Source organism: Suncus etruscus, chromosome X (assembly GCF_024139225.1).
Source record: "Suncus etruscus isolate mSunEtr1 chromosome X, mSunEtr1.pri.cur, whole genome shotgun sequence".
NCBI lineage: Eukaryota > Metazoa > Chordata > Mammalia > Eulipotyphla > Soricidae > Suncus > Suncus etruscus.
The window spans coordinates 95,216,665-95,241,822 of record NC_064868.1 but is presented as its reverse complement, the minus strand read 5'-3'; the positions used below and the strand labels follow the sequence as shown (position 1 = coordinate 95,241,822).

Below are 25,158 nucleotides of genomic sequence, written 5' to 3'. Positions count from 1 at the left end.
TCACCACATTGTGGCTAACAAATAAGGAGTACTGCCCAAAACTTGCCCTGTTCCCAATCTTGGCACTTTAGTACACTGGGGATCAAGTTGGGCCAGCTAAACTTCAGCTCATGTTTGCCTTTATCTGGATCCCTTTCTGGGATGGGTGTGATTCTCATAGAGCCTGCAGTTAATGGAAGTGCACAGGAAGGCTCCCTGACCTCCCACTCTTGCCACATGCTGGGCCTCAGGCAGGCCCCTCCTCTTACTGGTAAAGCTTGCCCACTGTAAGGCTGGGCCCTGGCACTCTGCCAGTTCAGGCCTTCACTGTGTGCTGACGACGTGCTCTGTGTAGTGTTCAAGAAACCCTGGAAGGGTGTGAAGAGTGGCCCATGGGTTGGCAGGAAGCTGAAATGAAGACCTGTGAACTTGCTATTCTACTTTGTTGTTTGGTGACTTTTCTGGCTGTTATTCAATTGTTATCCTTGGATGCACTTAGATTGAATGTAGATTTCTGGCATATTAATTTCCTTCTCCCTGAAGAATTTGTTTGAATATTTCTTGCAAGGCAGGCACACTAGTAACAACATTCTCATTTTTGTTTGTCTGCAAAGTATAATTTCAGAGTACATAAAAAAGTATTTGGGTGGGTGTGAGTTCACACCCTGTGGTGCTTAGGGTGCTCAGGATGCTTTGCCCTCAAGGATCACACCTGGAAGACTCAAGGGACCAAATGAGATGCTGGGGATTGAACCTGGGTCTGCTACATGCAAGGCAAATGCCCTACCTGCTGTACTGTCACTCTGGCACCCACTGGGTACAAAACTCTATGTTGTTTTTTGGTTTTGTTTTGGTCATATCCTACAGTGCTCAGTGGTTGCTCTTGGCAGTGTTCAGGAATCATATAGTACTAGAGATTAAACCTGAGCCTCCTGCATGTAAATCATATGATTAGAACCCCTTGACCTTTTATCCCAGCCTGCCTAATTGTTTGGTTTTCTTAATATTGTAACTATGTCACTCCATTCTTTTTTGCTTGAATTGTAGCTTCAAACATAGCTTCTCTGCATTTGTCTTTTTTCTTTTTCTGATATTTTCATTGTGTGTCATTTACATAAATGTAGATATTCTACAAACCTTGGGCATTCAACTTCTTTTCAGTCTTTGATTCTCAGTTTGGGAAGTTTCTACTGTCTTATCCTCTAATGCAGATTCTTTCCCTAGTGATGGTCCAATCAAAGTCAGTCTTCGTTTCTCTTAGAGTGTTTTTAGCCAACTGAAATAATTTAAATAAGCTTAAATAAATTTATTAAATATTTATTTTAATTAAAATTATTTTAAATCATTTAACTAATGCATATTAATGCTTTAATAAGCATCGCTTTCTTATTCTCTTTGAATTTAATCTTTTTATTATACTATCTTTGTCTTTGATTAAAGTATTTAGCATATTATTATTTTTTTTTTGTTTTGTTTTTGGGTCACACCCGGCTGTGCTCAGGAGTTACTCCTGGCTGTCTGCTCAGAAATAGCTCCTGGCAGGCACGGGGGACCATATGGGACACCGGGATTCGAACCAACTACCTTTGGTCCTGGATGGGCTGCTTGCAAGGCAAACACCGCTGTGCTATCTCTCCGGGCCCTTAGCATATTATTAATCATTAAAAATACTGCTCTTGTCCATAGATATCGATAATACAGAAATTACAGTGTCTGAATTCAGTTCAAGCCCTGGAAAAATATATAGTCCCCCAAAGCCCAACCTGGAGTAATCCCTGAGTACAAAGCCAGAAGTAAGCTCTGAACAATGCTGAATCTGACTCCCTAATCCCCATATAAAAATTCTGTTCTGACAATCCCAACATTCCTGTAAGATTTGATTCTTTTATGTATTCCATCTCTGCAAACTCTGTTTTTAACTTTTAGTGTACCTCGGACTTTATTGTTGGAAGGTAGACAGGATGAAAGCATTGTGGTTACTAGACTATTTATAATGTGGTGAGGTGGTGTGGAGGTGGGAAGGGGAGCCACCTGATGGCCCAGAGGTTTAGTTCAGTCTTTATAAAGCTGCAAACATTCCCAGCACCTCTCAGTCACAGTTGCATGTGTCATTTAATAAAGGAATAAGATGCCATGCTTGCAAGTCCATCTGTGGGTGGTGAATCATCAAATTTGTTTCTCTCTGATCAAGGCTAGAGCCAGAATCTCACATGCAAGAGACTTTTTTCCAGGGCACGAACCTGGCTCATTCTTCATGGACCTGTCTTCCCCAGTTGTCTGTTTCTTGGGCCTATACTTACTTGGCCTGGTGAAGCATCTAGTGAGAAGGATGAAAGAATTAGGAGTCTATAAGCATAAGCCAGGAAGAGACTATCCATAGTAAAGTCTGTAGGCTGGCTCCAGGCTCCTCAGGAGTGATTGGCACTTGACCAGTGCAAATAGTTGCCTCCAACCAATTGTTTGTTTTTCAATTAGACCTTAGGTTATGTGTTTACAACGATGTTGACATTGTGGTCTTGGGCTCCAATGTCCTTAGTTTCTACCATCTTGATAACTTTTCTCATAAGGATTATCACTGATATTTATTTGAACTTGTATGAGCCATAGCCAGAGGTACGGGGGCCATCTGGTCCCATTAATGGGACCCAGTGCTTCCCATATTCAAACCATGTGCCATGCACACAAGTCACATCCTCAGTCTCATCCCAGACCTTCTCATTGATTTGTTTGGGTGACCTACTCTGTCCATTTCATAGAGAGACTTGAAGGATTTTGTAATATAACTATTTCACTTCTAAAGTTATTATTTTGGCAAAGAATTTTTGTCTGATGCAATGTGGGGGTACCACTGATGATCTCTCCTATCACATACAGCACCCAGTTTGTCAGGTGATGTTTGAAATTGTTTTGTTTACAGAGGTTAGGGGCTGTTACATATGTAGTAAATACAATCAACTGAGGAGCTTATGAATAAGAGCAGTATTTCTCACAGTTCCACATCTGGGTGCCAGCAGATACAGGAGCCTGTGAGTGTCCTCTTCCCAGTGACCTCTTCCAGAGGACCACTTGCTCCTCTGTCCTTTTATAGAGGATGTAAGGGACTTCCTGGTGTGTGTCTTAGAAGGTCACTAATTCCATTCCTAAGGGACTCTGCTTCACATACCACCTCCAACAGCCTTGTAACCATGGGAGAGTAGGCCTGATGCCTTCTTTCCAACTTCTGTGCAATGTAGCTTCAGAGAGGGGTCCTTTCAACTGAATGACTTTGTCCTTTGCTCACACAGGTCAGCTCCTAGAGTGCCAACATCTTTTCCATTCAACACCTCAGTTCTGTACCCCAAAACTGTATTTGTGGAGTTTACAGATCACCTTTTCAACTTCATCCAACCCAGGCCCCCCTGGATGGGTAACGTAACCAATGTTGTCTGTTATGCAAGTGGGGGGACTTTCTTCCCAGAAAGATTGAATGATACTCTAGTAGGCTTCACTTCCTTCATCCCAGCAGGAAATACTCAGGCTACATGCTTTCTGCTAGCTGGGCCCACCCTCACCTCTTATCCCCTGGACTTTAGAATGGTCTAGATCTGGCACCTGGATTTGCTTGACACTTCTGCTATCTTCCATCCCTATCTGGTCTTTTCCAGTATAAGAGAGCTAAAATATCACTCTGGCTTCAGTTTCTTTTATTGTTTTTTTTTTGGGGGTGGGGGGATGTTGAGCCACTGAGGAGGGCTCAAGGAGCAACTACTCTTGGTTTAGTACTCCTGGTGCTACTCAGGGGACCATATGATGCCAAGACTGAACCATATGGAACAGGAGAGATTGCACAGTGGTAGGGTGTTTGCCTTGCACACAGCCAACCCAGGACGGACCTGAGTTCAATTCCCAGATCCCATATGGTCCCCTGAGACTGCTAGGATCGATTTCAGAGTGCAGAGCCAAGAGTAACCACTGAGGGGCCGGGTGGTGGCACTAAAGGCAAGGTGCCTGCCTTGCCTGCGCTAGCCTTGGACGGACCTCGGTTCGATCCCCCGGTGTCCCATATGGTCCCCCAAGCCAGGAGCAACTTCTGAGCACATAGCCAGGAGTAACCCCTGAGCGTTACCGGGTGTGGCCCAAAAACAAAACAAAAAAAAGAGTAACCACTGAGTGCTGCCAGGTGTGCCCCCCCCCCCCCAATAAATAAGACTGAACCATGTAGGAGGTTCTCAGTCTATCCAGCTATCTCTGTGACCCTGGGCAGTTTGTATTTTTCAATGCTTCACATTTCTAGGATGTGATCTCTACAACTTACCATATTCCCTCTGGCATCTCCTGTGCCTTTGGCAATTTACAGAATTGAGTAGGACCTCATGTAAGCAGTAAACAAACTGTCAGCAATCCGTCCTTAGAACAACTAGGAGGTGGAGATGGTGATAGCTTTTTGTGTTTCATCATTCAGCTACTACTTTATTTTTTGTTTGGAAGCTACTCCCAGTTGTACTCAGGACTTATTCCTGGTTTTGTGCTCTCCTAGCACACTCATGTGGTGTAGGGGATCAAACTTGAACCAGTTGCATTAAAGGAAAGTGCCCTACGCACTCTACTATGGCTTTAGTCCTCAAATGCTACTTTTATCCCTTTAATAGGGGAAAAAACAAAACCCAAAAAAAGTTTTATATTTTTTAATTTTTTATTTAAAAACCATGATTCATAAAATTGATAGTTGAATTTTAGGCATATAATATTTCAACACCAATTCCACAACCAGTGTCAACTCTCATAATTAGTGTTCCCAGACCCATTATCCCTCACGCTGCCACCCCCATTCCCCTGCCTGCCTGCCACTTTGACAGGCACATTACTACTTTTCAAATCAATAATCATGGCTTATGTTTCTCCACTATGACTTGGTCTATCACTTTGATAATAATAGGTTTCCTGAAGTGCTACCTTTCAAGTGCTAACTTGAGGGATGCCTTATTCTTTCAGGTTTGCTGGGTCCTACCATCCGGGCAGAGGTGTATGACACAGTGATCATTACACTGAAGAACATGGCTTCTCACCCCATCAGTCTTCATGCTGTTGGTGTGTCCTACTGGAAAACTTCCGAGGGTGAGAAATGGCCCAATTGTATTATTATCGCAGGGATGCAAGAATGAATGTGTTCTTGGTGATGGTGATGCATGTGTAATTGGAGCTGTCAAATCCCTTCTCATATACAAATGGACTCATCCAGGTAATCAGACAATGTGTTGATTGAAGAGGTTATTGATGGAGTCAAGATTCAAACTGGGGCCTGATATGATGCCCTGAACTACTGTACAAAGATTCTTATACGTAATGCTGAATTTGACTTGTTGAACTGAAATATTCCAGAGTTATATGGATATGACTGGATTCCAGGATTTAATCAATGAGTGGATCAGTCTTCTCACCCACAATCTTTGTTTTTCTTTTTAATTTTGTTCTCAGACAAGCTTTCCTAACATGAAGGTAAAGACAGCCAGCAGCAGTTCCAGGCATAACTAGATCCTCAAAACAGTGCTGGGGGCGGGGGGAGCAGGCTTCCACTTCAGCTACTTCTTGCATTGGGTGGAAAGGAAGAGTTTCAAGCAGGGGAGGCAGGATCAGTCTCACCTAATTCACCTGGAAGAGGTGATTCCTTAAGAAAGATGAGGAAATGAAAAATGTATTCATTCATTTGGGTATCCAAACCACAGCCATCAGCAGCATAGGGACAGTTGGGAACAAACTCAGTTAAAGGCCCATCATTCATTCTCTGTATGTTGTGTCCTTTATATGAAGAGGCTTCTGATCAGTTCCTCCTCTCAGGTGGAACTCACCTTCATTTCACCACTCAGCATTCTCTGAAGAAGGAGTTCTGGAAAGAAGGGAAAACAGAGATATTTCCACTATAGTGGTATGCCAGGGCATGCTGTCTGAAATTCACTAAGCTTGTATCATTCAGACTGGTTATTTGAGAGGTGGCTAAAGTCACTTTCCTTGAAAGACATCTGGGTTGAGAAAAACCATGCCCTACATACCTCTATGAAAAAAGTCTCTTTTTGTCGCTCTCTAAATATACACAGTCTACTTCACAGGGGTCACAGACCTCTCTGATACAAATTAACCTGGTATGGAGATTATTATAAACCTATCGTGCAAAGTTGATTCATATAACTGGAAAACAAGGTGGTAGAAAGAAACAGGATGGTAGTGTTTTGGAGGCTGAAGTAAAACCATATTTATCTTCTAAGATCCCATTTTGGAGTTTAATACCCAGGGAAGGTAATCCAAGGCAGAAAGCAGAGACTAACACAATCAGAGCTAGATTGGCCACTGATTATAATCACACTCCTATTAAATCCTTTCTGACCTGCCATCAGAGAAGTGTCAAGCACCAAGACAAACCTCGGAGCTTTAACACCTCAGATTATATTAGCATTAGCATTAGCATCCCAAGAAAATATTTGTTCCCACTCTTAGAAATTTTAGATTCCCCCCATTATTTTGAAGACTTAGCTAAATGTGTGTCTTTCAAATTTACTACTAAATACCCTTGTTAAGACAGAGGCCATGTCTGATTTGTTTGTCATTATTGCATGGAACCTACCATGTAGTGAATGCTCAGTACCAGAGCAAGGTGTCGCTCAAATTTTTGACCTCTTACAACACAAATAATCAGATATTCTTGGAGGCTGAAATGATAGCACATCAGGAAGGCACCACTTGAGTAACATGCAGCTGACCTGAGTTCAATTCCCAATATCCCATATGTTCCCTGAGCAGATCCAGGAGTAATTCCTGAATGCAGAGCTAGGAGTGAGCCTTGAATATTGTTGGATGTGGCCCCAAAACAAAAAAAAAAAAAGAAAAAAAACATATTCTCCTAATATTCTCCTAATGAAGTGATTCAAACAAACAAACAACAAAGAGCTACAGGAGGACCAGAGAGATAGTACAAGGGTAAAAACGTTTAACTTATTTATAGCTTGGTTACCCCAATTTAACCCCCAGCACCCCTGAGTACCACCAGGGCTTACTTGCGATCAGAGCTGGAAATAGCTCCTGAGCAGCTCCAAGTGTGGCCTGAAAGACATCCTACACCCCAAATAAGTCACAGGAAAGAGTCTGGCATGCAAAGAAATACCTTTATCTCCCTTGCAGTCTTCATCCTTCCTTCATTTTAAGAAAAGAAGCATCAGAATTGCTATTTAAACCCCTTCCTGTGCCCCTACATGATCCCTTCCTTCTCTGTCTCAAACTATCAACTCTCTAGAATTTTCTCCCAAGGCAAAGACTCCAAAGCACTTAGTGCAATCTGGGTCCAAGCAGTCTCTCTGAGAGGCTTTGGGTCCACCAGGCACGAGAACATTTATGTATTGACATCAGTTGTCCTGAGCACCCAAGTGGTAGCCCGATACTTTAGAGAGGGGCACACTCACCAGCACATGAAGGATGCACCTGGGTGGTGAGAGTTAATGTGTGTAGAGCAGAGATCTGTGCCGCTCTGAGGGAAAGGCTTCCTCAGAGATCTTCACAGCGCAGTAATACAGCCTAGAAATTGTGTGCCCAAAATTCTAGAGACCCTTGGGAGCACTGAAGCTTGGAATTTGATAGTGGTGATTAGTGCCTCTATTCAATCTATGCAAATGACTGCGAGCAATGACGATTATTATCAGCCAGCAATGAAGTGCCCACGTTTTCCTCTCAATAGTTTTTGCACTGAATAGAACCAGGGCTCCTCTGAGAAATGACTCATTCCAGTTCTGAGAAAAGGAAATGACAATATAAGATTGAAACAAACTGACTGATAATGGCCAAATCACTGGGAGTGGCACTGCAGACCTCCATAAGGCATTAAGAGCTCCCACTGGACAGTCTGGAGCACTTGAGAGTTTTAAAAAATAGTGACCATTCTCTATAGAATAACTGGATGAGTAAATGTAATGTAGCAAAGCAGGAATGCCTAGATTATCCTTGACCCAGAGCTTAGGGATAAGGACAGAGAAGGAAAGAAATCAAAGTAGGAAGGAAGATAAGAAAGGGAAGTAACGGGAAAAGGTGTCAGGGTTCAATGATATTGGTGATGTGGGAGAGTGTAATTGCTCTATATCCCATGACACTGAAAACATGAGATCTAAGCTACAACCATCAAAATTCCTAATGTGCCTGTCAAGGGAGCAGGGGGTTGATGGAGAATGAGGGAGTCTAAAAGCACTGGTATGGGATTTGACACTGAGGGTAGGATTGGTGTTGCAATATTATATTATATAAAAACTCAACTATCAATCAGTTTTATTTTTATGCCACTGACAAAAACTTTTATTTATTTTTAATGACATTAAACATAACTGCTACAAAGGAAAAAACACAATAAAGAGGAGGCACCAAACTTCAGTTTTATAATTGGTTTTGACAACTCAAGTATCTTAGGGACATGTACTAGATGCTAAAGTACAGGTTACTTCAGGCTCTTTATTTACAAGTATGTAAGCAGCACATTTTCACTCTGCTTTGTCAGATCCCTGTGGTGAGAGCATCATCGTGGACAAAGGAAGCTAGATAGCCAGTTAAATGCATATAAGCCTTACTCAAATCAATCAATATGGCACAAATTGCACAGCAATATTAGGCTTAGAGGCAAACACCAGAGAAGACAAGCAGTTTTAAACCCATTGAAACTCCAGATTCTGGGTGGAAATGATAGCACAACAGTAGTGCATTTACTTTGCACGCTGGCGACCCGGGATAGACCTGAGTTTGATCCCCATCAGTCCATATGTCCTCTGAGCCTGTCAGAAGCAGTTTCTGAGCACAGAGCCAAGAGTAACCCCTGAACGCCACCAACACTGGTTGTGGCCCAAAAACCAACCAAATAAATAAACAAAAACTTCAGATTCTATCCACTACCATCTTTAAGGCAAATATGCCTGATAATGAATTTTCTTTGGCATTAATTTTCTTCTTTAAGAATACCATGTTAGAGCGAGCCAGGAGTGAGTAAGAAATGGCTGGATGTGGGGGTTTCCAGGCAGAGTGCTGATTGCTCTACCTGCAGAGTCTCCACCCGGCTGTGCTTCTTCTGGGGAAACTGAGCACCTGAAGGGAGCCCTGTCCTACTCTTCTCTGTCTTTCCTGAACTCTGGAAGCTCTCCTCAGAGCCCTGGGAAGCGAACCCCAAAGAAACTACATTCGGAAGCTACCCAGCGAGCCAGTGAGTGAGTAAGAAATGGCTGGATGTGGGGGTTTCCAGGCAGAGTGCTGATTGCTCTACCTGCAGAGTCTCCACCCGGCTGTGCTTCTTCTGAGGAAACTGAGCACCTGAAGGGAGCCCTGTCCTACCCTTCTCTGTCTTTCCTGAACTCTGGAAGCTCTCCTCAGAGCCCTGGGAAGCGAACCCCAAAGAAACTACATTTGGAAGCTACCCAGCAAGCCAGAAACTGAGCACCTGAAGGGAGCCCTGTCCTACTCTTCTCTGTCTTTCCTGAACTCTGGAAGCTCTCCTCAGAGCCCTGGGAAGCGAACCCCAAAGAAACTACATTCGGAAGCTACCCAACGAGCCAGTGACTCTCCTCAGAGTCCTGGGAAGTGAACCCCAAAAATACAGCATTCTGAAGCTGCCCAGCGAGCGAGTGAAAACTACGCCTGACCAGTGGGGCCCGACTGTGAAAAACTGTGAGTGCTGCCTGTGTGTGTCTCTCTGCTATCCTGTTGCGTGAACCTCCTGAGAGTGGGCTGAAAAGAGGCTCCAGAAGGCACTTAGCTCCACTTCGCTACGCAGCTGTGCGCTATTTCTAAAAAAAGAACACCATCACAAGAAGAAAAAAACCACACTAAGAACTGTGCTGGATCACAGAAGCAAGAATTTCTCTCCAGACTGTCTTCTCTGCTGCGTGCTCGGGCCTAAGATTTGATCCTGTGTGAGGCTTCATCCACGGAGGACTCCCCTACCTTGGAGGCAAGTCGGCCCATCCAGAAAGGGCGGAGCCAGAGAAGTGTGTTGCCTGCATCATATAACCAATGAATACCACCACAACACGTAGAAAAACCCACAATACAAGTGTGACAATGGGGAAACAACGCAGGCCAGCATCAGACATAGAGAATGAAGATGACAATTCTGATGACCAGTTAACGACCAACCAACTAAATAATCTCTCAGATAAGGACTTTAGAGTAGCAATATGGAATATGCTCAAAGAACTCAAAGAAACCATAAATAGAGTAGAACAGAACACTAATAAGAATCAAGAAAATATGAAGACAGAAATCACAAAACTCCAAACTGAAATAACATGTCAACTAACAGGCCTGAAAAAATCAGTAAACGAAGTGAATGACAAAATGGATAAGCTCTGGGACAGGGTATCAGAAGCTGAGAATAGACTTGGTGCTGTGGAAGATGAGATACATAACAATTCCATACAACAGGAGAGATTGGAAAAAACTTAAAACAAATGAACAGACAATGGAAAAATTAGTCAAAGAATGGGAACAGATGAAAATAGAGGTCTATGATAAGATCAACAGAAACAACTTAAGAGTCATTGGAGTCCCAGAGACCCAGGAAGAAAATTTCCAGGAAGAATCAACAGTCAAGAACATCATTAAAGAGAAACTTCCAGAGCTAAAGAATATATGTGATCAAATCCTGCATGCTCGAAGAGTACCAACCAAAAGAGACCCCAGAAAAACCACCCCAAGACACATCCTAGTCACAATGACAAATCCCACAGATAGAGACAGAATTCTGAAAACAGCAAGATCAAAAGGGGAAATTACATTCAAGCAAGCATCCTTGAGATTTACAGCAGACCTGTCACCAGAAACACTCAATGCCAGAAAGCAGTGGTGGGATATTGTGACAAGACTGAATGAAATGAATGCTTCACCTAGAATACTGTACCCAGCAAAACTCACTTTCCGGTTTGACGGAAGAATACATGGTTTCACAGACAAAAAACAGCTCAGAAACTTTACAGACTCAAAACCAGTCTTAAGAGAAAAACTGAAAGACCTAATTTAAAACAAGACTAACCAAAAGACACACCAAATTTCGATATAAAGATGGCATTAAATCCCAGGACAATTCTTTCTCTCAACGTCAATGGACTAAATGCACCAGTTAAGAGACACAGAGTGGCTAAATGGATCAAAAAACTCAATCCAACCTTCTGCTGCCTACAAGAAACACACCTGAATAGTCAGAACAAACATAGACTCAAAATAAAAGGCTGGAGAAAAGTTATCCAAGCAAACAACACCCATAAAAAAGCTGGAGTGGCCATACTAATATCAGATAATGCAAACTTTATACTCAGGAAGGTTGTAAGGGACAAAGATGGACATTTTATATTAATCAAGGGGTATGTAGAGCAGGAAGAAATAACTCTCCTAAACATATATGCACCAAATGAGAGGCCAGCAAAATATTTAAAACAACTGTTGACAAATCTGAAAAACAATATCAATAACAACACAATAATTGTGGGGGACCTCAACACGGCTTTGTCAACACTGGATAGGTCAACCAGACTGAAACCCAACAAGAATATACTAGACCTGAGGAGAGAAATGGAAGAAAGAGTCCTAGTGGATATATATAGGACACTCCATCCCCAGAAACCTGGATACACATTCTTCTCCAATGACATGGGACATTCTCCAGGATAGACTACATGCTGGCACATAAAACATACCTCCATAATATCAAGAGGATAGAAATTTTGCAGACTACCTTCGCTGACCACAAGGCTCTGAAATTATTTGTGAATTCCAAAGGGACTCAGAAGAAAAACTTTAACACCTGGAAGTTAAACAGCCTCATACTCAATAACCAGTGGGTCCGAGATGAAATCAAGAAGGAAATCAAAAGGTTCCTGGAAACAAACGACAATAAAGACACAAACTATCAGAACTTATGGGACACAGCAAAAGCAGTACTGAGAGGAAAATTTATAGCTTTGCAAGCACACATCAGGAAGGAAGAAGGAGCTTACCTGAGTAGCTTAATGACACAGCTAATAGAACTAGAAAGTACTCAACAAAAGGACCCAAAAATAGGAAGACAGAAGGAAATAACAAAGCTGAGAGCAGAAATCAACGAAGTGGAAACCCAAAAAACAATCCGAAAGATCAACGAAAGCAGAAGTTGGTTCTTCAAAAAAATAAACAAGATTGATAGACCACTGGCAAACCTAACAAAGAAAGAGAGAGAGAAACTTGATAACTCGTATTAGGAATGAAAAAGGAGAGATCACTACTGATATGACAGAGATTCAAAGGGTAATCAGAAACTACTTTGAAAAACACTATGCCACTAAAAATGAGAACCTGGAAGAAATGGATAAATTCTTGAACTCTTATAATCTTCCACGGTTGAAGGAAGAGGATGTAGCATATCTAAACACCCCCATCACCATTGATGAAATAAAAATGGTAATCAAAAGTCTGCCCAAAAACAAAAGCCCAGGACCAGATGGATTCACTAATGAATTCTTTCAAACTTTCCAAGAGGAACTACTACCAATCCTGGCAAGACTCTTTCATGAAATTGAACAAACGGAAACACTCCCAAACAGCTTTTATGAAGCCAACATCACCCTAATACCTAAACCAGACAGAGATGCTACGAAAAAAGAAAATTACAGACCAATATCGCTGATGAATGCAGATGCAAAGATCCTCAACAAAATCCTGGCAAATGGGATTCAATACCTCATTAAGAAGATCATCCACTACGATCAAGTAGGTTTCATCCCAGGAATGCAAGGATGGTTTAACATCCGTAAGTCTATCAACATAATACACAACATCAACAACAAGAAAAATAAAAACCACATGATTATATCAATAGATGCAGAGAAAGCATTTGACAAGGTCCAACACCCATTCTTGATCAAAACTCTCAGCAAGATGGGAATGGAAGGAACCTTTCTCAATATAGTTAAGGCCATCTACCACAAGCCAGTGGCAAATATTATTCTCAATGGAGAAAAACTAAAAGCCTTCCCTCTAAATTCTGGCACAAGACAAGGCTGTCCTCTTTCACCACTCCTATTCAACATAGCACTGGAAGTACTTGCTATAGCGATTAGGCAAGAAAAAGATATCAAGGGAATCCAGATAGGAAAGGAAGAAGTCAAGCTCTCACTGTTTGCAGATGACATGATGCTCTACTTAGAAAACCCTAAAGACTCTACCAAAAAGCTTCTAGAAACAATAGACTCATATAGCAAGGTGGCAGGCTACAAATTAACACACAAAAATCAATGGCCTTTCTATACACCAATAGTAATAAGGAAGAAATGGACATTAAGAAAACAACCCCATTCACAATAGTGCCACACAAACTCAAATATCTTGGAATCAACCTGACTAAAAATGTGAAGGACCTATACAAAGAAAACTATAAAAGTCTGCTCCAAGAAATAAGAGAGGACACGCGGAAATGGAAACACATACCCTGCTCATGGATTGGCAGGATTAACATCATCAAAATGGCAATACTCCCCAAGGCGTTATACAGATTCAATGCTATCCCTCTAAAGATACCTATGACATTCTTCAAAGAAGTGGATCAGGCACTTTTGAAATTTGTTTGGAACAATAAACACCCTAGAATAGCTAAAGCAATCATTGGGAAAAAGAATATGGGAGGAATTACTTTCCCCAACTTTAAACTTTACTACAAAGCAATAGTTATCAAAACAGCATGGTATTGGAATAAAGACAGACCCTCAGATCAGTGGAATAGGCTTGAATACTCAGAAAATGTTCCCCAGACATACAATCACCTAATTTTTGATAAAGGAGCAGGAAATCCTAAATGGAGCAAGGAAAGCCTCTTCAACAAGTGGTGTTGGCACAACTGGCTAGCCACTTGCAAAAAATTGAACTTAGACCCCCAGCTAACACCATGTACGAAGGTAAAATCCAAATGGATTAAAGACCTCGATATCAGACCCCAAACCATAAGATATATAGAACAACACATAGGCAAAACTCTCCAGGACATTGAGACTACAGGCATCTTCAAGGAGGAAACTGCACTCTCCAAGCAAGTGAAAACAGAGATTAACAGATGGGAATATATTAAGTTGAGAAGCTTCTGCACCTCAAAGGAAATAGTGCCCAGGATACAAGAGCCACCCACTGAGTGGGAGAATCTATTCACCCAATACCCATCAGACAAGGGGCTAATCTCCAAAATATACAAGGCACTGACAGAACTTTACAAGAAAAAAACATCTAATCCCATCAAAAAATGGGGAGAAGAAATGAACAGACACTTTGACAAAGAAGAAATACAAATGGCCAAAGGACACATGAAGAAATGCTCCACATCACTAATCATCAGGGAGATGCAAATCAAAACAACAATGAGATACCACCTCACACCACAGAGAATGGCACACATCACAAAGAATGAGAACAAACAGTGCTGGCGGGGATGTAGCGAGAAAGGAACCCTTATCCACTGCTGGTGGGAATGCCGTCTAGTTCAACCTTTATGGAAAGCAATATGGAGATTCCTCCAAAAACTGGAAATCGAGCTCCCATATGATCCAGCTATACCACTCCTAGGAATATACCCTAAGAACACAAAAATACAATACAAAAATCCCTTCCTTACACCTATATTCATTGCAGCACTATTTACCATAGCAAGACTCTGGAAACAACCAAGATGCCCTTCAACAGACGAATGGCTAAAGAAACTGTGGTACATATACACAATGGAATATTATGCAGCTGTCAGGAGAGATGAAGTCATGAAATTTTCCTATACATGGATGTACACAGAATCTATTATGCTGAGTGAAATAAGTCAGAGAGAGAGAGAAAAACGCAGAATGGTCTCACTCATCTATGGGTTTTAAGAAAAATGAAAGACATTCTTGCAATAATAAATTTCAGACACAAAAGAGAAAAGAGCTGGAAGTTCCAGCTCACCTCAGGAAGCTCACCACAAAGAGTGATGAGTTTAGTTAGAGAAATAACTACATTTTGAACTGTCCTAATATTGAGAATGTATGAGGGAAATGTAGAGCCTGTTTAGAGTACAGGCGGGGGTTGGGTGGGGAGGAGGGAGATTTGGGACTTGGGTGATGGGAATGTTGCACTGGTGATGGGTGGTGTTCCTTTTATGACTGAAACCCAAACACAATCATGTATGTAATCAAGGTGTTTAAATAAAAAAAATGTTAAAAAAAATTTAAAAAAAAAGAATACCATGTTAAAAGCTAGAGAACAGAGGCCAGAAAGATGGCATGGAGGTAAGGCGTTTGCCTTGCATGAAGAAGGTCGGTGGTTCGAATCCTGGCATCCCATATGGTCCCCTGAGCCTGCCAGGAGCGATTTCTGAGCATAGAGCCAGGAGTAACCCCTGACCACTGCTGGGTGTGATCCCCCCCCAAAAAAGCTAGAGAACAGTTTTCTCTTTCCCCAGTCCAACAGATTTAGTCAAGCTTTCTAAAGCTTTAGAAAAACAATGATTTGAGCAAAGAGGAAATGTGATGGTCACATTTTCTAGTTAACCCTTCACTCACTTGACTTGACTGTCAGGGCTAGACAAAACCCCAACAAGAGAGGTTTAGACTGAGTTTAATTGAAGGAGAAGCAAAGCAGTAAGGCCAGGATCATTATAGCCAACCCCTAGGCTGAAAGACGGAGAAAGCTAAGGTTGGGACCAGGGCAAGGTAGAGTCAGCCAGGAAGAGGACCAGAGGAAAGGGAACAGTAGGAGAGCAGCAAAGGCAACAGAAGCAGATAATCCAGCAGTGTCTCCAGCAGTGCGGCAGCAACCATCCAGCAGGTAAAGTCCAGCTGAAGCAGCCCCCTCTCTGGGACTTCAGCCTGGTAGGTGTTATATAGTCCTCAGCTGACTTCCCTCAAAAAGCAGTTACAAGGGGCCCCTCCTAACTAATTGCTTCACCCTTAAAGGGATAGACCCCTCTTATGGCTGATCAGGGGCCATAAGGGTCTGTGATTCCTTAGATTGGCAAAGATGATGCACATTCTGACAAAAGCCCCTGGTTCAGGAGGGCAGGAACATCAGGCAGAGGTCATAGCCCTGGGCACTGCAAGTATGTCACAAAAAATAAACTCAGAGAACCAGAGAAACAACCAGCTTGCTCTCCCAGACCCTCACAGTTATGTAATGAAAGAGATAGGAGCAAGGTGCCTACCAGTGTGTCTTGAGTGGCATTGACTTGAATCTGGTAAAGCTGCACTAATGGATTAGTGCTGAGTCATTTGGGGTCTGGTAGTCAACTAGTCAACCACAAATCTTTGCATGTATGAGTCTCCTCATGTCCAATCATTGCTTCTTAGTCATCCAAATTAACTTGCAAAGGTTGGTTGTTGTGTAGAATCTACTGGTAACAGTAAATTTGATCTGTTTTTCTGAGTGGAAATGGGTAGAAAAAGAAATTTTTATACCTTCTTGCTCTAGGTGCTGCATATGAGGATCAGACCAGCCAAAAAGAGAAGGAAGATGATAAAGTCATGCCTGGTGAAAGCCATACCTATGTCTGGCAGATCCTGAAAGAGAATGGCCCCATGGCCTCTGATCCTCCTTGTCTCACCTATTCATATTTTTCTCATGTGGACCTGGTGAAAGACATAAATTCAGGCCTTATTGGTGCACTGCTGGTTTGTAAAGAAGGTGAGTAAAAGGAGGGGAAGGATGGAGGTGGAGCAAGTAGAGAAGATTCAATGAGATTTATCTTGAATATCTTTTATTCAAGATAAAAGAAGATACAGGGGCTGGAGCGATAGCACAGTGGTTGGGCATTTTCCTTGCATGTGGCTGACCCAGGACAGATCTGGGTTCAACCCCCAGCATCCCATATGGTTCCCCAAGCCAGGAGCAATTTCTGAACCCATAGCCAGGAGTAACCCCTGAGCATCACCGGGTGTGGCCACAAACAAAAACAAAACAAAACAAAACAAAAAACAAAGAAAATAAGATACAGGTATTCTTTCCCCTGGAAGAGTTTTATCTTTATGACCATCAATCCATGGAAAAGAACACACTTTATTCCCTGAGAAGAGCAAATGCCCAGTCTATATGGCCACAGTATACTTGGGTGGTCAAGAGAAGCCAAGTTCTGGAATTTGGTCTTTCTTCTTAAGGCACTTCACTTGCTAGTTCAGCTATTTCTATTTCTATATCTCTATTTCAGCTATCCTTTCAGTGGTGCCTAAACTTTCTGTTATGTTTCTGGAAAGTCCCAGGACAAAAACATATTCAGGTTTCTGACCAGTGGTGTAGAGTTTGGGCAGTTGGTTTGTTACTTGTAACCCAAGGCATATACAAGTCTGGGAAAACATTTATTTATATCTAAATATCTTAACTTTATTCAACCCAGTGTTTAATTCAGAGTTGAATGGAATAAACTAAATAACTAAATTAGAGGAGCTTATACTTAATCTTTCTTTTTATTCATTAATTTATTTTGGGGGGTAGCAGAGCTAACAGGACTCAGAAGCTACATCTTGTTCACTGCTGGGGTGGGGGTGACTCCCTACAGTGCTTGTGGAACTATGTTGTGATGGAAATTGAATCAAGGGTTTCTGGGTACAAAGCAGTTACTTCAGCACATTGAGTTGTCTTCCTGGGTTCTATTTCTATTCAGTGGGGTCTCCCAAGCAATGATCAGGGTGTTTCATAACCATTCCCAAAATTGCTCAGCCTGTGGCTGCTCAGGCCCAGCAATGCAAGCAGCCAGTAGGGCTATGCCAGTGTGCTCAGGGAACATGTGGTGCCAGGAATTGACCCTGGGCCTTTGTGTACCAGGTATACACTCCATTCTCTGTTATGACATCTTTATTGGCCCAAGTGTAGAGTTTTACATCCACTGTTTATGTCATAAATTCTGTGGCTTTGGACAAATATACAATGACATGTACATCCCATTGCAGTGTCAGGCTGACTAATTCCACTGTCCTAAAAATCCTCTCTATACCTCCTATTGTCCTTCCCTCTTCTACCCTCACATAAGTTGTTGTCCTTTAAATATTGGCAATTAAGTAGCAACACCCAAAATTGGGCCCAGCAGTACAAACATATACTTTTCAGCACCAGTCACATTATCAACACTGCCAACACATGGCAAGTTTTTCTTATGATCTTTGGCATTTGGTCTTTTCTGCACTGGCATGAGTTGGAGTCTTGCCATTTGCTCCCATTTCAGTGAGAAAAGGCGGGCTTCTCTCACTGAGAAATATGCTATTAAGGCTGTTCTGTGTCTTTCCAAGGCTGAATTCCCACTGTAAGTCAAAATAATGCTCCCTGTCTGGAAGGACTCCATTTGATTTATCCATTGACTTACTAAGAACCATCTTGGGTGCCACTCAGTATGACCATTTGGAATTGGGTGATTATGAATAGTTGTGTGTAGCTAGATGGTTTTCAGTGCCAGGTAAGTGCAAAGGAGTGTGGTGTATGAAAAAACAATGCTCGAGCAATTGTGCCCTGAGCTGGCAGGAATGGAGGACCACAGGAAAGCTCCTATTCTCTTGCTGGGGACTGACAATGATATATCCATTATGGAAAGATAGTTTTGCAGTGTGGTAGTTTGGTTTGTGCTAAGAAATATAAACTTGGGGGGCCGGAGAGATAGCATGAAGGTAAGGCGTTTGCCTTTCATGCAGAAGGTCATCAGTTCGAATCCGGCTTCCCATATGGTCCCCCGTGCCTGCCAGGAGCAATTTCTGAGCATGGAGCCAGGAGTTTCCCCTGAGCACTGCCAGGTGTGACCCAAAAAACACCAAAAAAAAGAAATATAAACTTGGGCTGGGAGAGAGCACAGCAGCATTTGCCTTACAAGCAGCCGATCCAGGACAAAAGGTGGTTGGCTCGAATCCCGGTGTCCCATATGGTCCCCCGTGCCTGCCAGGAGCTATTTCTGAGCAGACAGCCAGGAGTAACCCCTGAGCACCCACTGGGTGTGGCCCAAAAAAAACAAAACCAAAACAAACAAAAAATATAAACTTGTGTTACTGGGCCTAGTCAAGATGCTCCTCACTTGAAAGACAGTATTCAAGAGACAAGAGTTGATGTGAGATCAAAGAGTTTTTCAGGGGCTAGCAACTTGAGATGATGGCACTCTCATGTCACCCAAGTCCCTCTACTTCTGAGATAGGAGCTTTCCCAGCGTCCCCATGATAATCTGGAAGAGTCCTCCCAGAAGACTTGCTGCTGACTCTTCTTCAAGGGCATTATAATGTTCTCAGAGGCCTATCACTTCCTAGTGTCCCTCCCTCCATCTGTCACTGGGTATGTTCAGTGTCAAATACTGAACATGAGAACATGTCTTAGAACTGAGGGCAGGGCAAAGAGCTAGAGGAGGGAGATGCTTCTAAGAAGTATGTGGGAGAGGAGCAAAATGGACTCTCTCCTGCTTGTTCATGTACACCTGGTTTTTGGCACAGAACTCCTAAAATCTTTATGGATTTTCCTGATGAAGAGGCTAACAGCTTCTCTTAGTAGGTTCATGAGGCAATTGATTGCTGCCAGTGAGCTGACCAGGAAAAAGCAGTGGGCTTAGGGGTTGAATACAATCAACAAGGTCAATGATTTCCATGGCCATTATTCTGTAACAGAGCCCCAAGAAAAACCCCAAAGGTGGCATGTAGACATCTTCTAGGTAGCGGAGAATGATACACTGGAGGGGACATGAATATTTCATGTTCTTCCCCACATCTCACTAAGGGTTTCTCCCAATTGACTAGTCTCAAATGACGTCATTTGATAACAAACTTGCCATCTAGAAAATGCAATGTTTTTGTGAGCTCTGTGAATTATTCTAGCAAATTTATCAAACCCACATATGGATTCATGGGACTCTACAATCAAAACTAGTTGCTCAGAAACACAGTTAACAGTCTGGACTTGTGATAGAGTTTGAAGTGATAGTGGCGGCAGTCTTGAAGGGCTGAATTTTATGTGCTTCATTGTTTGGGTTGTATCTTCAGGGAGAAGCTTCCCAGCAATGATCAGGGGAAATACCCCGTGGTGCTAGGGACTAGGTAGAGCATGGGATTGGTCTTGAGGTTTTGTGAATATCTCAGTATACCCAACCCTTTGATATCTCCCTGGTCAAGACTCAGTTCTTAACCTGTGGAGTTAGTGTTAGAATTGAGTTCAATTATAGGGCACTTTGCTGGTGTCAGAGAATTATGTTGAAAGGATGAAATTTCTATATACTGTAAATCAGTGTCAGAATTGTGATCAGTTTTTTTTACTGAAAAATATACTACAGAGCCAGGGAGAGAGTTTGAGGGGCCAGAGCACATGCTTTGATTGAGGGAGGCCTGGTTCCATCACCAGAGCCCAAAACACATTGTCCCTCCAGCTTTACTGTGCATGTCTCCCCCCCAAAAAAAACCCATGACAGTTTCATTCCTGGGTACTTGTCCAAGGGTAACAAACACTGAAAACATTCACCCAAATTTGTGTGATCATGTTCACAGTATCTTAACTTGTAGCTGTGAAGAACAAAAAACCCTCCTTCATCAGGGGGAGGGTTCTACAGAGTCTGGTATGTGTATCCCAGGGAATGCTTCTCAGCAGGACAAGAGAAAAGCAAAATGGGGGGACTCTCAAAGATTTGTCCATCTGATATTCTCAATAAGGACACATTTTCAGCGACAAAGAAACCTTCAGTGGTGGCCAGGGTGTGACTATAGCTCATCGAAATACCCATAGATCCACCCATAAAAATAGCCCATAACTCTTGATAGCAAGGAGGAGTATGGGGTGCTGGGCACGTGTGTATCCTGATGGTGATGTTCTCACCACCTGCCTGAACCCCAAAAGGATAAGAAAAGTCAACTTCTTTGGTGCAGATTTTTTTGTTTGGGGGCCACAACTGGTGGTGCTCAGAGGTTACTCCTGGCTCTGTGCTCAGAAATCGTTCCTGGCAGTCATGGGGGATCACATGGGATGCCGGGATTTGAACCACCGTCTGTCTTGGATGGCTATATGCAAGGCAAATACCCTAATGCTGTGCTATCTCTCTGGCTCCTGGTGCATATTTTTAAAGGAATAAACATGCTTTGAGATATCTTCACCTGTATTTGATTTTGTATGGGTGAAGAGCTCCTTCATCTTTGTCAAGGTAATTGTCCCTAAACTGAAAAACATCTAACTTCTGATTAAAACCACACAGCTGGTTTCCAACCCCAGCTCCACCTCCCCACCTTGGCCCCGCTGAGAACAAAGAGCAGAGAGATAAACTGTGAGGAGAGAAGCCAATAAACATACCCAACTGGGTAAGAAGATACAGTCTTCAGCTAGAAATGACCAGTAGGGAGCTAGGAGACCAACAAAGTTACTGAGAAACCACAGCATAAGCTGCACTTATGGTGGTGACACTGGGGAGTGACCTCTGTGCTTCACAAATGCAAGGCCATCTCTGGGTAAACTTCAATGTGGCCATGTGGCAGTAAGTCTGCAGAAGAGACAAGCATGCTGCTGTCCAGAGATCGCTAGCAACAGCAGGTGGGAGGCTGCAGCACAGTAAAGAGTAGCAGAGAAACGCTGAGCACACAGCACTTCCCTCAGGTTTGGGTAAGGGCAGTACTTAGGTGATGGGCCCTGAGAATACTTTTGAATCTCAGAAAAATCTGGAGCAAAAGCAGCACAGGATCCAAACACCAATATTCTACTTCTGAGGAGGAAAATTCCAACCAGACTCAAATGTTGAATTCATCCCCTTTGTCTGAAACTTTGCCCTTGGGCTTGAAATGTAAGGTGCTCTGTGTCCAAGTAGTTCAGACTATGTAGGCTGAATGACTGCATTCATTCCCTGACCACTTAGTGTAGGTGTTTTTTATTGATAGGATTTCGAATGGCAACATTTTTTTTTGTTTTTGGGTCACACCCGGCAGCGCTCAAGGGTTACTCCTGGCTCTACACTCAGAAATTGCTTCTGGCAGGCTTAGGGAACCATATGGGATGCTGGGATTCGAACCACTGACCTTTTGCATGCAAGGCAAAGGCCTTACCTCCACGCTATCTCTCTGGCTCCAAATGGCACCATTTCTAACCAGTTCCATAATGAGCTGTTTTCTCAGAGGAGTGGGAATGTGGGGCTGGAGGTTATCACTGCAGGGTTATATGTGCTTCACCTTGTATGTGGCCAACATGATTCCCCCAGTGCTGCAGAGTGTGATCCTAAAGTCCCCCCTGGAGGTCCCTCGGCTTTTCCTGGGTGGTCTCAGTAATCCCCAGCAATACAAGGCTCAAGCAGCATCCAATAATTGTTCACTCTGAGGTGACCCAGGCCTCCTGAGCTCTGCTGTGAGACTCCCACCCCCTCCAAATACTCAAATAAAAAGTTGGGTCAGGGTCAGAGAGAGCTCAATGAGCCAAGTACATGTTTTGTAAGTGGGAGGTCTGGGTCACAGCCCTGACATCACATAGTCCCTGGACCACCCCTGGGAGCTATCCCTGAGCACCAAGTTGGGGATAGCCCCTAAGCACCACTAGGTGTGGGCCAAAAACTGAAAGATAAAGAGCAAGCCAAAGTCGTTCCAAGGAGCATCACAACCACACATGACAGTGAAGGAATGTGTTGAGGAGAAGTGGTTGTTAATGTGGGGCCCGCTCCCCTAGTCTCAGCAATTTCTCACTTTCTAAGCATCAAAGTTACAAGCGATCAGACAATGAAAGGACTAGGGAAGTTTTGGCAGTGACAAGTTTAACTGACACAAGTGGGCTTCTCTTTCAGATCATGCCAAGTTTTTCAGGCAACTGCTTCTGTGCTCACAGCTTGTTTGATTGGCTTCCAGTACAGGCCTAAAATCAAGTTAGAGCATAATAAAAAAACTCTTATTAAAACCTACTTAAACATTTTCTACAGTGTGTATGGTTTTGCCATTTTTCTCTTCTATATCTTTTTTTAAATGGATGGTTATATATTTACAGAGCCCTATTTCAAGTTCTTTCTGAAATATTATGTGGGTTTATAGTTTGTCTTTAGTTTTATTTTTCTATTAATTATATTGGACACAAGTAGTGGTCTGCAACAAGTGTGAAATAACAGAAGTCCTGGGTAGTTTTGGCAAAACAGCTAGTAAAGAAGCAGTAACAAAACCAAGTCTGTTTAAAAGTACTTCCTAGGGGCCGGAGAGGTGGCGCTAGAGGTAAGGTGTCTGCCTTGCAAGCGCTAGCCAAGGAAGGACCGTGGTTCGATCCCCCTAAGCTAGGGGCAATTTCTGAGCGCTTAACCAGGAATAACCCCTAAGCATCAAAAGGGTGTGTTCCAAAAAAAACAATAAATAAATAAATAAATAAATAAATAAATAAATAAATAAAAATAAATGTACTTCCTAGGTGATTTCTTACAAGCACTGGGTGGAGTAATTTCTCCTCCCAGTGCCCTTTTTTATCAAAGGGCATTCAATCCTCTCTTTCTTTTTCAGGGACACTGGCAGAAGGAAGAATCCAGCCTTTTCATGAATTTGTCCTGCTTTTTGCTGTATTTGATGAAGGTTTGTGAGCTGTATTCTAAATTTTGAGCTTCTGTGAAAAATATTAATTTAACTTTGTTTTTGACAAGCAGGCAGCTATTATCTCCAGGAAATGATTATGAAATGTTCACAAACTATTAATGTTCCGGAATGTGGGGAGGAAAATGCATTTTCCAAAATGCCAATTTCAAGGAAACTTGTTTTACACTTTGAATAGCAGAAAAACTTTGACTATAGTTTCAGGGTGGCCAGAGGAGGAGGTTGGAGTGAAACACTTTACCTGCTTAAGCACTGATTGCAGGTTCCATAGTTTTCTCCAAACAGGCAACCTTGGATGCAGGAGAAATTTACACCTGAAGTAAACTGAGGAGAGGCAGGGTTTATCCTGTGTGTGTGTGTGTGTGTGTGTGTGTGTGTGTGTGTGTGTGTGTGTGTGTGTGTGTGTGTGTGTTCCTGTAAATCCTAGCATCCCAATGATCAAAGTGCATATTTATATTTGGTGAATCTGGGTAAGGATTCCCAGGTGTGAAGAAAACACAATCATTGAGATAAGAATTTTTACAGTTGTCAAATATATTAGCCCCCGCCCCCGCCAGGCTCCATGGCATTTAGCAAAAGACACTGGCATCAATTGAATGGAGGATGGTTTCAGCTCTTCTAAGATTAAAGGAAAAGATGTCTTCCATTGTAAGAGAAAAGCCCCAGGAGAAATCATTCTTGTTCCCCCTCCCCAGTTTTTTTTGTTGGTTTGCTTGGTTTGGAAGCCACACCCAGCAGTGCTCAGACCTTATTACTTGCTCTGTCCTCAAGGGTCCTGGGGATGGATCAGGTTAGCCACATGCAGGTCATGAAGGCTCACTTTAAACATTAAAAGGTGCACATTTGAAGTAAGGAGCAAAGAGGATTTCATCTGGCGCCGGAGTGATGTGGCATCAGGGAGGTCATTTGCCTTGCACGAGGTCAATCTTGGTTCAACATCGGGCACCACATATGGTCCTGCCAAGAGTAATTCTTTTTTTGTTTGTTTGTTTTTGGGTTACACCCGGCAGTGCTCAGGGATTACTCCTGGCTCTACCCTCAGAAATCGCTCCTGGCAGGCTTAGGGGACCATATGTGATGCCGAGATTCAAACCACCATCCTTCTGCATGCAAGGCAAACACCTTACCTCCATGCTATCTCTCCGGCCCAAGAGTAATTATTCAGTGCCCTTCAAAAGCCAAAAAATAAGAGTATCCCCTCTTGCACAGGCCCCTGGAAATTCTCACTCTAGAGTTTGAGCAAAACACGGCCCTTGAGATGAGATTGTAGCATGGAGGTGCAGGAGATTGGGCAGTGGGAAGGCTGGCCCAGTTTGATCCCCCACATAGGGCCCCTCCAAGCCCTCCTAGAAGGGATCCTGGGCACCAGTGGGTGTGGCCCCAAAATGGGGAGAGGTATGCAGCAAGAAGAATGTCACATCCCTATACAGTGTCTTCAAGCTCCATGGCCTGGTTGTTCAAATAACTGGTTTGACTGAGAGGCAGCTTGTGAGTCCTGTGGGGAATGTGAATCCTGCCCTGCTCAGGGAAGACCGGTGCAGGAGGACTTGGAAACCACATCTCCATCGGGCCCAACCCTGTCCCTGCCTCTCCCTCTCTCCCTGGCCTCTAGGAAAGAAGTGAGCAGGGAGGGAGGGCATGGGAATCCCTTTCCCCACCATCGAGTCTCCTT

At 42.9% G+C, this 25,158-nt stretch overlaps 1 protein-coding gene across 1 annotated transcript in view; it reads left to right on the top strand.

The window, feature by feature from the left end:
• Positions 1-25,158, top strand: part of F8 (coagulation factor VIII) — a 120,640-nt gene that overhangs the window by 10,735 nt on the left and 84,747 nt on the right. Inside the window, exons 2-5 of the mRNA XM_049766654.1 lie at positions 3,264-3,385; positions 4,951-5,073; positions 16,420-16,632; positions 23,400-23,468. Of these exons, the coding sequence (XP_049622611.1) occupies positions 3,264-3,385; positions 4,951-5,073; positions 16,420-16,632; positions 23,400-23,468 (527 nt within the window). The remainder of the gene's footprint in view (positions 1-3,263; positions 3,386-4,950; positions 5,074-16,419; positions 16,633-23,399; positions 23,469-25,158) is intronic.